This window comes from Lepidochelys olivacea (genome assembly GCF_965140295.1).
Source record: "Lepidochelys olivacea isolate rLepOli2 genome assembly, chromosome: 1".
Lineage (NCBI taxonomy): Eukaryota > Metazoa > Chordata > Testudines > Cheloniidae > Lepidochelys > Lepidochelys olivacea.
This window is the reverse complement of record NC_140411.1, coordinates 214137341-214151962: the sequence shown is the minus strand read 5'-3', so window position 1 is coordinate 214151962 and position 14622 is coordinate 214137341. Positions and strand designations below refer to the sequence as shown.

Below are 14622 nucleotides of genomic sequence, written 5' to 3'. Positions count from 1 at the left end.
TTTGTGGGGCAGCAGCAGGGTTTCCCTGGTGTCTTCCCACTCTCTGTTCAACCTGAGACTTCTCCTTACCATTGCCCCGTAACCAGAGGCCTCTTCTACTTGCTGATCTCCTAACTGCTGCCCCCTAATCTGAGGCCTCTCCTCACTGTTATTCTTATTGCTGCCCCTTAATCCTTGTCCTCTCCTCACTGCTCTGCCCAACTAAAGACCTCTCTAATCCACAACTGCTTAGCCTCAAGCCTATCCCAGTTGTTGCCTCTTAAAACTTCAAGTTTGTCTCATACCCCTCAGGCTCTTCTCACTGTGCCCCCATGCTCAGACCTCTTCAACTACTTTCCCTCAAGACTGCCCTGGGAGGAGACCCTTTTTCAGTCTCCTAGTTCATCCAGTTCTGGGATTTTCCCCTTGTACCCACTGTTCCCCTAACACTGAACTCTGTGCTGGGCAAAAAAAAAAAAATAATTCTTTCTCCAGGGTCTTTCACTTCTGGGTTTCTCCTCCTTTCCTTACTGCACCCCCAATGGGACCCTATCCATGAAATGATGGCAAACCATATCAGGGAGGGGTATACAGAGCAATTACAACTCCTGGAGTTGCTTAATAGGCCTTTTGAGCCCCACAGCAAGGGAGGGAGGGGGCACCATCTAAGGGAAGGAGTCCAGGGGACGATGGGGGGAGCCCCTTTCCAGGGAAGGGTGAATAGAGTGACAAACAGCCGTGGAGCTGTGTAATAGCCCCTCCTTGTTTTCTGATGTCTGGCCCCTTAGGGATATCCCGCAGCATGAAGGATCACGTCACAAAGCCAACGGCTATGGGACAGGGTCGTGTAGCTCACATGATTGAGTGGCAAGGCTGGGGCAAAGGTAACAGCCAGCAACAACAGCACACACATGAGGCGGTGCGCAAGGATGCTGATGCCTACTCAGACCTGAGCGACGGTGAGAAGGAGGCCCGATTCCTTGCAGGTAGTGCTGACTTCCCCCACACCAGGGATCTGGGGTGTCTGAGAGCAGAGAGAGAGAAAGGGGAGCCTGAGAGATCCAGAGAAGAAAAATTGCTGGGGAATGCACACAGATCGGCTGGGGAGGTGCAGCTCAGATGGGGGCAGGAGGGACTCGCTGGGGGATATGCATGAGGGGGGGCAGGTCAGAGCAGGGGATATCATTGAGACAGGAATAGGAAGGATCAGTGTTTCAGGGGTGTCAGTGAGGTGGGGGTACATGGGGAGCTCCTCATGTCTCCACTGCCTCTCCCTGTCTCTCTCTGGTGTAGGGGTGATGGAGCAGTTCGCCATCTCTGAGGCCACTCTCATGGCCTGGTCCTCCATGGATGGTGAGGATGTGAGTGTCAACTCCAACCAGGAGAACCCAGCAGGCAACTACAGTGAGAACTACCAGGAGCTGATGGAGAACCAGGGTGAGCCCTACCCCCTTCCTGCTGGTCCTGGGACGTCCCTGCCCTCCCCCATCCTTGCTGCCAGGCTCCTTTCCATCCCTACTAGTTTCTTTATCCTCTGAGGGAGTCACTGTTACCCTTTCTCTTGAGCTGAGATCCGGCAGAGAGAGGAATATTCCCCACTCGTGGAGCTCCCCGTAGAGTCAGGGCCCAGCAGACAAACTCCAGACCCCATTCTCCTAGGCCTCTGGGCACAGCAGGGGAGGCCAGCATCTGCTGGAATCAATCACCTGTATACCCAGGTTCTGCAGATCTGTCTGTCTGCCATTTCCAATGGCTCCCATCTTGCCCTCCCTCTCTTTTCCTGACCTCCCCGACACCTCTCTCTGATCTCCCCCCTCTGTCTCTCCCTGTTTCTGTTGCTCTGTCTCACTCTCTTTCTCATTCTCTCTCTCCAATTCCTCCCTTTGCACTCTTTCTTTTCCCCTTTCACTCTCCCCCTTCTCTTTCTGCAGATCACATGGCCCAGACACAGTATGACAGCTGGCCCCACTCCTATGTTTCTCAGGGCATGTATTGCCTGGGCTCCTCTGATGCTTGGGAGACCAGTGACCAATCCCTCATTGCTTCCCCGGCTACTGGCTCCTACCTAGGCCAGAACTTTGAGGAGACCCAGTCCAACCTGCAGGAGAGCACATTGATTCAGAGTAGCCTCATCCAGCAGCATCAGATGCAGCAGCAGCAACCACAGGCCTTGCTCCAGAACCCAGGGCTCGTTGACATGTGGCCCCCTCAGACTGCTGCAGGGGGTGGTGGTGGGGCTGAATCCAGCACATACATGGGAGTGCACACAGAGGAGGAAGGGAACCCACTACTGGAGAAGGCCCCGCTGCTAAACAAGAAGACATCTCCAGAGGAGGACGATGCTGTATGCCGGGACCTGGAGTCACTGTCACCTCGGGAGGAGCTGGAACATGCCGCACTCAGCCGCAAGGTCTCAGATGTCACCTCATCTGGGGTGCAATCCTTTGATGAGGAGGAGGGGGAAGCAAACAATTGATGCTGCCAGTGAGGAATCTTTCACCATTACCAAATGGGAGGGGAGGGGGGAATGAAATGACAGGAAAACCTCTCCCCAGGTTCCCAGGCGGACACATCTTTCATTCAGACATTTAATTTTTAACAAAAGGGAAGTAAAGGACTGGAGGTGTTTGACAGGGGCGGAGCCCTCCTTGCCCACCATCATGGACTGATCCCCTGGCCCCACTGCTCTGGACAGCATGCTGGGGGCTCAGGGAACTCTGGACTTTAAATCTTTTTGATACAAGGGTTTGGCTCTGGATTCAGACTGCTCAGATGCTGGGATGTGGCTCCCAAAATACAAACAGTGGCTTGATACAAGGATGTGGCTGTATGGATAGGATCTATCTTGGCAGAATGGATGTTGTTTTGGGGCTACAATCTGCTTTGATCCATGGGATATGTGAATACAGAGTCTGTTTTGAACAGGGCACAAGACTGTGCGGATATAGGTTGCACTGATACAGGGATTGTGGCTGATATACAGGGTAAGGCTGTATGGATATAGCCACTGCACTAATAGGATGGATGAGCTATATGGATAAATACTGTACAGTTCTTTGATATGAGAACCAAGGCTCTGTGGATACAGACTGTACTGTGGTATGGAAGGTGTGGCTCTGTGGATTCGGGATGTGCTCTGGTAAGGATGGCATACCTCTGTGGACAAGGGTTGTGCTCTAGTACGGATGGTGTGGCTCTGTGGACACGGGCTGTGCTCTGGTACGGATGGTGAGGCTCTGTGGATACAGGATGTGTGCTGGTACGGATGGTGTGGCTCTGTGGACACGGGCTGTGCTCTGGTACGGATGGTGAGGCTCTGTGGATACAGACCTCAATCCATACAGCAACAGCTGTGCTTCGGTCTCTTTGAAACATTTTTCTTTTGCTCCCGCTGACATGTCTGTCTGCCTGGGAGCTGCAGGAGAACAGGCCAGGGGGCGGGGGGTGGGGGGAGAGTGGGCATGGGGATATTTCCAGGTGGTGTTGGACACTACATGCACGGGGAGGGGGTCACCTGCCATTTTCTACTATATAAACATTGTAACATAAAGCTGACTTTCCAGGAGGATTTGGGAGTTTGTCCACCTCTGTACTGCTGCCTGAATCCTTCCCTCTTTTCCTCTGCAGGGAGGCCAGGAACAGCAGGAACAAACAGTATCACCATTTTCCAGTTTATATTGGATTTTTGTTGCTGTTTCTTTTTCTACAGGTTTATATTGCCGAGTACTGGTTCTAAACACAGTGGTTAACAAAGGGAATGGCCTATGGGCTGGCCACCACTGACCATAACTGCCATACCATTCTCAGTATCCCCGATCCTTCTGTGGTGCCAAATGTGGATGAAGGAAAGGGGGTGGGAGGGAAACTTTTCTCCTCCCTCCTGTTCATTTCTCTTTCCTGCTTTACATTTTCTGTTTTTTCTTGACAATGTAAATATTCCTTGGCACTGTTTTCTTTTTTCTCATTCCTCCCATCTCTCTTTCAGGGGTGGGGAAGGCTGGATTTTGGGGGATTTTCCCCATTTGTACGGGTTCTATATTTTTGTTAACAAAGTTTATGATTCATGGACTGATGGGGTTTTGATTCCATGTGATTCCCCTTCTTGTTGCTGCAGACATACTACAGGAGAAGGGACTTTAAATAGGTATTAACCAATTGTTTCCCCTCTGCTCTTGCTAGGGAATAAACAGGAGACAAAAATTGTGTGGGGGCAATCATTGTTCAGATGTTCAGATAGCAGAACATGACCACCAGGGGATGGTAGAAGTGTTGGGTGTTCACTGAAATGTGGGCAGTGTGTGAGCAATTGCATCCCTCCAACAAAGAAGTCCCACCAAAGGGTGAGTTAAGGGTGGGGGACTGGATAAATGAACCAAGCTGGAGATTGCCCTCTTTCTGCACTACCCCGGAGGCATCTCTTCCCCACTTGCTCCAAGCCAGAGCCACTCTTTTCAACTGCAATACAGATGTTTGTCTCCTCTCTGTCTTCTCCTCCCTGATGGTAGAATTGATATTGCTGCTTGCAGGATGGGAGAGTGAGGCATGTTCCTCTCCTGATCCAGGTTTGGAACCCAACCCATGTAGCAGGGAAGGAGAATGTATCAGGAGAGGAGAATGTGGCAGGAATATTATCCAGGAGGCTAGGAGCTGAGACAGCCACAGGAAAACAGAAGTGGATCATGTCCAGGAGTCAAGAGGAGGGTGAATTATGGAGCCTTGGAGATGGTATTTCCGCTCACACACCTTTCCTACCAGCAATTGGGATTATAGGGAACTCCACAGAGAACTTCTGAGTCTCTCTGGCAAAGCTCCATTTCAAGAGGATCTGTCTTCCCGCTCCACTGCACCTCTAATGGAAACGCCACTGGGAGGAGTGTTTGGGAGGATTATGTGAGGCTGACGCTTGGGGGTGGATATGAGACAAAAGCATTTGTTACCACCTCTTTGTCCCCATTTCTTTGGAGCTTCCCTGTCTTTCCCAGGGGAGGTTGCTCCTTTCATGGGTGATGAGGTTTCAATATCTACTTAAATATGTTTACACGTTCTGGTACCAACCTCCCAAGGTTGAGAAGGTTGGCTAAAGCACCTCCCAAAATCCCGGGAGGACTCATTATCCTGAGTTTATCTGAACTGCTTTGGTTTGGCTGCTACATGGATTGGGGAAATCTCACTAGCAAGAACAGAGAAACTGGGAAAGTGCATGGGCAGGAAAACTGAAGGTGTGTTTCTTTGGGGTGTTTCTTTCGGGGGGAAGGTTTGATAAGCCTGCTTCTTATTTTTTCCCAACCATTCTGCCTCCAAGGTCCTAGCCAGGACCAACCGATGTTTACAGTAATTATATTTCAGTGTATCTTCAAATGTATCCTGCTCCCACCTTGTCATTCACAGGACCAGGACAAGGGGGTCATCTTGGTTAGGTCTATTTTTTTTAATGCAGACAAGTTGTGCATTTGGTAAGATGTGTGACAAATGTATGCGGTGCATTTTCTCCATAGGAGAGAAGTGACAGAGGGACACACATTACATGGAAAACAAAGACTAAAAAAGAAAAAGAAAAGAAATGTACCTTATGAAAATCCCACAGAATGTAATAGCAAATGAAAACCTTCCCACAGAGTTTTCTGACCTCTGGAGAATTATACTTCTGCTACAGAATTCTATAGCACAGTTTCAAAAAGCTTATAGATGGGATCTCATTGTCTATTAAATCCTACAGGTGTTTAAAGTAATTTCTACAGAAACGTATTATTTTCACGTTATTAAATTCTATAAGATTTTTCATAAAGATCTTGCTTTTTTGCAAATAAAGATCTTACCTTTTTAAAAAACAACAGCACTTTCCGCTGGTGTCCCCACCATCCAAGAACACATATGCCTTTCTCGTTGCCAGGAACCTGACTGGACACAGCATTCCCATGGCCTCCAACTATTGCCTAAGTGAGGCCCAAATGGACAATATTAATAACAAACTGATAGGTCACTTTGAGTCTCCTGCAAAATGTTATTCTACCTTAAAAAGTGACTGTATAAAAATGGGCTTTCCTTATGCAACAGGCCTGCACCCTGCCTGTATCCAGAATCAGATCTTCTCACGTTGCTAAGGTTTTCAGAAGTGACACATGGTTCTGGATTCATCAGTTTTTGGGGGCCCAATTTCAGATGCCTTAAGGCTCCCTGATTTTCGGCACTTTCTGAAAATCAGGTCTACTGAAAGTATCCAAAAACAGAGGAATGCAAAGTTACTAGTCCCTTTTGAAAATCTTGGCCCTAGATTTTGACTTGCTTTTTATTCAAATTATCTCTGCAGAGCCAGCCTAGCTCAGAAAGAGGGTAATGGAACCTATTCCTTCTTGTGCAGCATCTGCAGAATTGTTTACTATGTTCTAATTAGTCACACCTGTGCAAACCTCCTGAAGGCCATGGGGTTGCCACAGGTGTCATTGGGGGCACAATTTGAATTGCAGATCCTTTATTCTAGGGGATGATCTGGAAAGAGTCCAACTTGACTCTCAGAGCCCAGGCTGAGTTTGCAGGGCTGACAGAAACAAATATCTTTTTATTTGTCAAGTAAGTTTGATCTGGAGTCGTCACTTGTGAACAGAGCTGCACTCATGAAATATTTCTAAAATTGCTTGAAGCTGTGTAGCTAGAGGGCTCCCTGCCTTTGTTTGCTTTCCGCCGTAAAGCCATTAAGTTTTTAGCAGGAGCCATGACTTCTGTTCTTTGCTGAACAGAGAAGTGTTTCTTTAAATATGGGTGACTCTAGTAGTTGAATCAGCTCTCAGACAGACAGACCTCTTTCTCACTCCTGTGCCCTCTACTGTCACCATCTGTCCAGTTCACATTACTGTTGTTAAACCTACAAGTTGTTTGCAGGTTTGGAGTCTTTACCTCCAGGGCACCAGTTCCAGTGCCTGGCTCAGGGGAATCATGAAGTGAGATATAGGGTCTTTCATCTCTAAAGCACAATTTTCAATTTGGCTCCAGGCTGGGGGAACTGGCTGGGTGAATGAGACAAGGGGAAGGGGCCATTCATCTGTAGGGCATCAGTTCTGATACATCCTTCGGTCTGGGGAAATGGCTCAGGGAGTTAAGGAAAGGCCACAGATCTTACCACTCCTAGGTGACTGGTTCCAATCTGTTCCTACTTTGTAGTGACTGACAGTCATTCCCATCTGGCAGCTCTTCAGTTTCCATGTGAACTGACAGATCTCAGGCAGTGGCTAGTCACCCTTGCCAATTCCACCCCTTTTCTTTGACTACGCTGGGACAGGGAAAGGTAAGCACCACTGATAAGTCCTGTCCTGTGATTGTAGGGCAGGAGCAAGTCTGTGAGAAGGACTGGGGACTGTGGTGGGCTCCTGGGGTGAGACAGCTTCTGCAGCCAGGGAACATGCCTGTTTTCATGCCAGTTCCAAGGTGACTTGAGAGTTGGAATGGCCCTGAGATTTATAGACTGGCCACATGTGTGGCTAAAGCCTGGACCATCCTTACTGTGTCCAGCAAATGGAAATTGTCTGTGGAGCCGGCAGGACAGCCAGGGGAAAGGAAACTATTTTCTAAATCTGAAAAGGTGTGTGTGTTGGGGGGAGGGGTTAATCACAGAATAAGAAAGAGATTCTTCCAATCTGGTGTAGCTCAAGTGCTGTTACAGAGCTTGGTACTGAATAAATAGGCTTGGCAGAATTAGATTTTTAATATATAATTTTGATGGATAATATCAATATTATTTTTAAGCATTTTTTCTAGTTTTATCTATTTCAGTTTTCACAGTTGCATGAAATTATGGGTGGGTCAGACAATGATTATTTAATGACAGATGTTGAGATTCAAAAAGTTATATAGCTTCATAAGTGTTAAAACACAAATTGTCAACATGTCATGTTAAAATATACAAAGTAAATATCTTTAGATCAAACTCAAAGTTCTCAAGCAGCATTTTTCTTACCTTGCCTAGCTGTAAATTTCATTTATTGTCAATGGAAATATTTTTTCATTAGTTTTTGTGTGTGTGTGTACAGTGAAATCAGCGTTTACTGACCGTTACCAATAAAAATCTAATCCTTCCAAGCCTATGCATAGGCCATCTAGCTTTCCCCTCTGGAAGACAAGGAGGAAGAGAGCGATTTCTCCACACTCAAGAAGTTACCTACTTCTTTCCTTGTCTCCCCTGAACAGCCAGAATACTATATTCCTCCTCCTCTGGGCACCAGCCAGCAACTGTCCCAAGTAAGAGCCCAATTCTGCTCCAACTGAAGTTAGCTGGGACTTTGCCTTTCATGGGAACAGGGTGAGGCCCTGAATCACCAGAGTCAGTCCCATTTGACTTAAATGTCAGATTAATTGTCCTGACAGAGGAAAAGATAAGTAAAAAGTAAACACCCTTCAGTACTCTGGAGAGTAGCGCAGGCTGGCATTAAGCTTAGCTGCATAATCTGGAAAGGTATCACCTCAGCCTTCCCATGTAAGGAGAAGGTTCTTGCTCTCTCACAGCCTAGAACTGTTTCTTCCTGCCAGCTCAGACTATCTCACACTAGCTGGTATGAGGGAAAATTTCTCCATCTCACCCCACTTTGGATTTTCCTCATTTTCAGACATTTCTAAACAATGGGAAATGTCATTTTAAACTGCTGTTACCAAAAGAGCCTTCCAAATACAGCAATCACCAGTGATCTGCAATCAGCATATTTAATGCTGTCTGGAGAGAAGTGGAGAGGAATTAACATTCTCTGTTTAGCTGGAGCACAGAAGAGGGAGTCTGACAGGGATGTGCTGTGCCTTAACTCAGGGAAGGGAAGGATAAACAGAGCGATATGCAGAATATGGATTTGGTGTGCACCCATTAGATAGCACAGCAGAGGCAGTGTCTGTTATGAATGGAGCCAGCTGGGGCCCTCTTTCATATCACAGTCGCTCCCCAGGTGAGATGGATAGGGCTGGATCTGTAGGAGAGTGACAGACATCTGTGCCAGATCAGTATCTTTCTGCCTCTCTCCCCAGCACAGTGTTTCTCACTATGCAGAATGTCTGGCCCCTTGCTGGAGATCACAGGCCCCTGCCAGCACAGACAGCTCTCTAGGTTTGTTGGGAAGTGATACAGACCACATGGTCACTGTGTTACCAGCACAGATATGGCAGGATCTGCATTGGAGCATAGAGACCATCTGGGTTTTTGTTATATATCTGGCTCTTCCTAGCACAGACAGTACATGTACAGGTGTGTGTGATGTGTACCAGTTAGACCTTTTTTGGACATTTTGTCCTTCCCTTGTATGGATATGAACAGGTCTGTACAAGAGTAATATGGACCAGCTGGGGTTGTGTATTGTATTTCCCCAGCACAGACAGATCTGGATTCGAATGGAAGCAATGTAACCAGGCCAGGCCCCGGTTTTGGACAATATTTCCACCCAGACAATAGGATTTCTCCTGGAAATGTAGGGACTGACAGGTTATCTGTTCAGTCATGAATGTTGCTCCTCAGGGCAGTCAACAAGGAACCTGCCTGTTCTAGAATGATGGTAAGGGCTCCTGGTTAGGCTAAGTGGTACTCTTAAGAAGGGAGAGTTGCTATCTTATCACTGGGTGGGTGGGAATTCAGCCTCCATTTCCACCTTGCACTGAGTCAATGCTCAGTGTCTTCAGAAATCTAGTTTTGGTTCTGCTCCTCCCAAGGGTACAACTAGTGTCCATCCTGTCAGGCAAAGTTCTTCTCCACCCAGGAGAAAAGTCATGCATTGACAGTTAATTCCAGGATAACACAGGCATCCAGTCCAGGTTCACCTGAACCCCAAAGCCCTTTGCAGGAGGGATAGAAAACCAGTAGAAGCATTTTCCCTTGTTGCCCTGCTCCCTTTCTAGAGGTCATAAATCCCATTCAGGTTCTTGACCTAGATGCTGTGCCCAGTCCATTCCAGGCAAGCACAGGCATCTACTCCACCTCCATCCAGTTCCCGTGTGGTGCACAGATGAGCAGTGTGAAAAGCAGAAACAGCTTTGCAGGTGTATTTTGTTTGTTGATTTCTGTTTATCTTCTCTGGTTTTGTGGGTGTCTTCCATGATTGGGGTAGTCACCAATGGGTCCCTGGGATCCTCCAAACTACAGAATGAGCATCAAAAATCATTTTACAATGAGCAGGACTTTTTTAAAAAGCTCTTTTTGGGGTTGGGTGGGTAAGGGCTGGGGAGTGGGAGGTACAGTGATCTCTGGGTGGTATGGGTGGGTGTCTATTGGTGGGTGGGAGAATGGGGAGTGGAATCTTGAAGCATGTTTAAAAGCAACCAAAGGTTTGGGGCTTAAGATTTTGTATTCTCAACATATGAAACTGCTATTGCATAAGGGGACAGGACAAGGAGGGGTTGTAGCTGGGCAATGTAAAGACCCTCTTCCCCAGCTGTGTGTGATTTTGTGCGGGACTGAATAGAGATTCTTTTTATCCCTCAAGGATGCATTTTGTGGAGGGCCATGGCTCTTCATGGGGAAAGAAAGAGCAGGAAGAGAAGGGGGTCTGTCATTGAAACCCTCCTACCCCTGCCACCCCCAAATAAACAAAAACAAAACTGATTTGCCTTCGGTCTTCCCAGTCCAAAACTTCTTTGCCTGAAATTTTTTCGCTGGTTATTCTTTGCATGTTTTGATAATGTGACTTATGAGAAAAAATATATATATAGAGATATAGATATAAACTATACATACAGACATAGGAAACTATATGGCACTACACACGTCCATACCTATGTGTGGCAGCAGCCACTGAAAAAGGAGACGATGTAGGCCAAAATGGCATGTACAGTCCTTATAGAGTTATTATTAAACAGAATGTGGTCTTGCCATTCTGTCTGGTGGAAGTGTTTTATTTCTGCGGGGAGGATCCAAGGGACTTGCGTCTGAGGAAACAGTATCCTAGCAGGAGTGGAGGCACAAAATCATTGATAGGAGTAAAGCCAGAGCATGCTGGAGACATATACAAGTATAGGGGCAGTATCTCATGCCGAGCAGGCAAGAGAGCTTTTTGCACTCCACAATAAAAAGATGACACTTCATCTGCAGCCATTGTGTCACAGAACAGAGATCATTGTGTGAGCTCAACAGTGTCTGGCCTGACACTGCTGCCCTCCCCTGCCCTTCTCTTTTCATTTAGCTGTGGTATGCATTTTCATGCTGATATTTCTCCAGTCTTTCATCTCAAAGCATGTTACAGACTATACATATAAGAGTCATTCAATCACTAATGAAATGCTGCCATCTTTGAGATGGAGCCTAGCAGATGGTACACAATGTGCTAGACAGCAGGTTAGGACAGGACATGGAGAAAAATCCAGAGCCAGATGAAACCACAGGGAAGGTTTAAACAGGATGAGATCTATAATGACCTTGAATAATCCAGACTTTGGCTGTACATCTAATCCAAAAAACTGCAATTCTAGCTGCATGATCCCCCTACTAGTGTATTGGAGTAGTGGTTTAATGTTGACTCAGAGGGGAGATGCCCCTATGGAGTCGCCAACATTGCTGCCATCTCCTTGCAGCTTTTCCAGTCTAGTTTACATCTGCCAACCAATGTAGCTTTCAACACTTGAAAGACTAATGGCCTAATACATTTCACTGTCAGCAAGAGTTTGCTGCTGTCCATTCTAAATGTTTTTTTACCTTAGTTTCATCCCAAAACTCCTAGTTGTACCCCCTTTGCCACCGAATATAATTTCTCTCTTCCTTGGTGTGAATACCCTGCAGATATGTCTATACTATTGTGCACCTTTACCTTAGATGTTGCTTTCACAAAACATACATTGTTAACACCTCTAGTCTTTCCTTGTCAGTGAGTCCCTAGCCTTCTAACCATTTCTGGTGCTTTTCTCTGAATTGCCTCCAGTTTGCCAGTAGTTGTTCTTGAAATGTGGTGCTCGGAGTTCAAATACTCCAAGTGTGCTTGCACCAGAGCCACAGAAGAGGGCTATCACTTCCCTGACCCCTGAAGTGATGCCTCTGCATATACCAAAACTGTATGGGCCTTTTTACTGCCTGTTACACTACAAACAGATGTTTAATTTGCTGTATGTTGTAGCTTTTCAAGGTCTTTTTAAGCATCTCTCTGTCCTAGGGTTCTCCTCCCACTGAGTATGTTTTGGATTCTTTTGCCCAGACAAGTTAGCTGTGTTTTCTTGTTATTTTCTTATCTCATTATTTTCTTATCCTGTTATTTTCTGTCCCAATCTCAGCTCTCTGTAGGTCTCTTTCTTATTCTCTGTCCTGTCTGGTATTCACTGCTCTTCCCAAGTTATCGTCTGTGAATTTCATTAGCCAGGCCATTTACTTCCTCTTCCAGTTATTCATGAAGATTTTAAATAAGATGGACGTGGAACAGTCCTGCTTGACACCTCCCCAGCTTCAGCTTTGCCATTTGCCAGCATGATTTCTTTACAGTTCTTCAGACAGTTCTTAGCTGCACATAGCAGTTCTCATATCCCAGTCACTTTGAATTATGACTGAGAGTGAGGGCAAGTCTACACTTATAAAGCTGCAGGTCTACACTTATAAAGCTGTAGCACTTTAGTGAAGCTGCTACTATGCTGACAGGAGAGCTTCTCCCATCGGCATAGTTAATTCACCTCTGCGAGAGGAGGTAGCTATGTTGATGGGAGAAGCCCTTCCCTCAACATAGCATTGTTTACACTGGGGTTAGGTTGGTGAAACACACAAACATCTCATAAAATATTGGACCAACATCCAAGTATGTTACAACTCCTGCTTTCTCTGTAACCACTTATATTGTATATCTCAGGAGCAAAAGGCAGCCAAGTTTGTTGTCAACTTATTCTTCATAAATCCTCAGTGCTGCCTTTTGCTCACAGTTCTGTTGCACTTGGGGTTAAAGGTTAGGCTTTGAGGAGACTGTAGCTTCAGCTTGTGTGGCTGAAATGCTGACCTTATGTTAGTGATTTTCCTTTTTCTACCTTGATTTTTTCTTTAATTTTCCTTCATTGTTCAGAGTCACAGGTGACTTTGCCATTTATTACTGGGCAGCTTTAAGACATTTATTTAAAAATAAATAGTTTACATTTTAAAATCTGTCTTCATTATGGTTGTTTTAAAACTTGTTCTTGATTGGAAAATTAAGTCAGTAATAGCTCTCTCATGTCCTCTCTCTCCATGTTTGTCTCTTTCTAGGCATTTATACAGATTAGTCATCTCAGTAGTATCCAAGTTCTTCCTTTAGCGTCTTCCAGCTCAGGAACTTTAAGGCCTTAACATTAATGAACTGAGCCTCACAATGCCTCTGTGAAGGTACCATTGGTAATTATAATTCTCCCCATTGTATAGGTGGGGAACACTGAGGAACGGAGTGGAGACTGGTTCTGTTATGGCTGCTCTGTGTGAATCCACTGAGTTGAGTTTGGGAAGGAGAAGGAGGCCACAGGAGTATTGTCTACCCCTTAGCACACCTTGGCCGGAGGCGGCTGCCAAAATGCTACTGCTGCCTGTGCTCTCCGAGTGAACTCGGGGGGATGTGTCTGGGCACATAGGGAAGTAAGGGGACGTGGAGAAGGCCTGGCTTCCCTTCCACCCCATATACCAGCCATTGTGGAAGTGCAGGCCTGTGGGGAACACATGCTATATCTGTCTTTCAGCTGCAGCAAGTACTGCTGCTCAGCTCCCTCCCTCCCTTAGTGCCTCCCTCCACACTGCCTTGTTACTGACAATATCCCCTCCCAGGACACGTACTCCACTAGCTCTCAGAGCCACCAGGTCCAGCAGGAGCCAGAAGTCTGGGTGGGGTTGTCTGTCTTCTCTGGAGAGAAAAGGGCTCAGGAAATCACCCAGAATCAGTTTCTCTCACCCTCCCCTTACTGCAGTGCTCCCTGGCTAAGCACTGGGCTAGCAACATCCAGTGGCAACAGGCCATTCCGAGCACGTGGAATATTGCATTCTTCAAGTGAGGAAACGGAAAAGCACAGAGGTATAGAAAGGCTAGGGGAGTTGGGCAGGGCAAGGTGGTGCTAGGGAGTGATACAATCTGCTTTCAATTCTGTATGCTCCAGTGCTTCTTGGCTTTGAAGAATTCAGTTTTGCAGATGAAGGTTGGGCATATAGACCTGGGTTTGAATTTGTAGAGAAAGTTCAAGGCTTTGGTGATAGTTCAATTGTGGGATGAAGTTTACAGGTTTTGGGAAAAGATTCTGATTTTAAAGTAAAGCTCCCTGTGTGTGTTTTATGGGGTAGAAGCTGGAGATTCAGGTTCTGGCCTGAAGGTTTGGGATTCATGTTGTGGAGCAAAGGTTTCCAGGTCAAACTCTGAGGCTTCCTGCAGAGGTGCCAACTCATGTACCTAACCTTAACCCTCACCCTAATCCCAAGCTCCCACTCCCGCTCCACCTCTTCCCACCCCTGCTCCGCTCCTGCCCTGCCCCCACTCTACCTCTCCCCCCAAGCCCCCACCTTCACCGCACCTCTTCCTGTCTCACGCCACATTCCGCTCCCTCCCCCAAGCTGCCCAGCCCCCGCTCCTCCCCCTCCCCCTCTCCCCCCAGTGCCTTCTGCATGCTGCAGAACAGCTGATTGTGATGGGCAGGAGGCGTTGGGAGGGAAGGGGGAGCTAGCTGCTGGTGTGTGTTCAGCACCCACCATTTTTTCCCCATGGGTGC

General features: G+C 46.9%; 1 protein-coding gene across 6 annotated transcripts in view; it reads left to right on the top strand.

Moving 5' to 3' along the window:
- FAM131B (family with sequence similarity 131 member B) overlaps positions 1-14622 on the top strand; it is a 140853-nt gene that overhangs the window by 104462 nt on the left and 21769 nt on the right. For 4 of the 6 annotated variants that reach the window (XM_084624022.1, XM_084624021.1, XM_084624020.1 and 1 more), the window contains 3 exons: positions 768-965; positions 1273-1416; positions 1911-3407. In XM_084624022.1, the coding sequence (XP_084480148.1) occupies positions 768-965; positions 1273-1416; positions 1911-2455 (887 nt within the window). In that variant the 3' untranslated portion in view covers positions 2456-3407. Of the gene's footprint in view, positions 1-767; positions 966-1272; positions 1417-1910; positions 3408-3606; positions 5664-14622 lie in introns of those variants that run through there. The other 2 variants (XR_014710950.1, XR_014710949.1) reach the window with 2 other exon arrangements.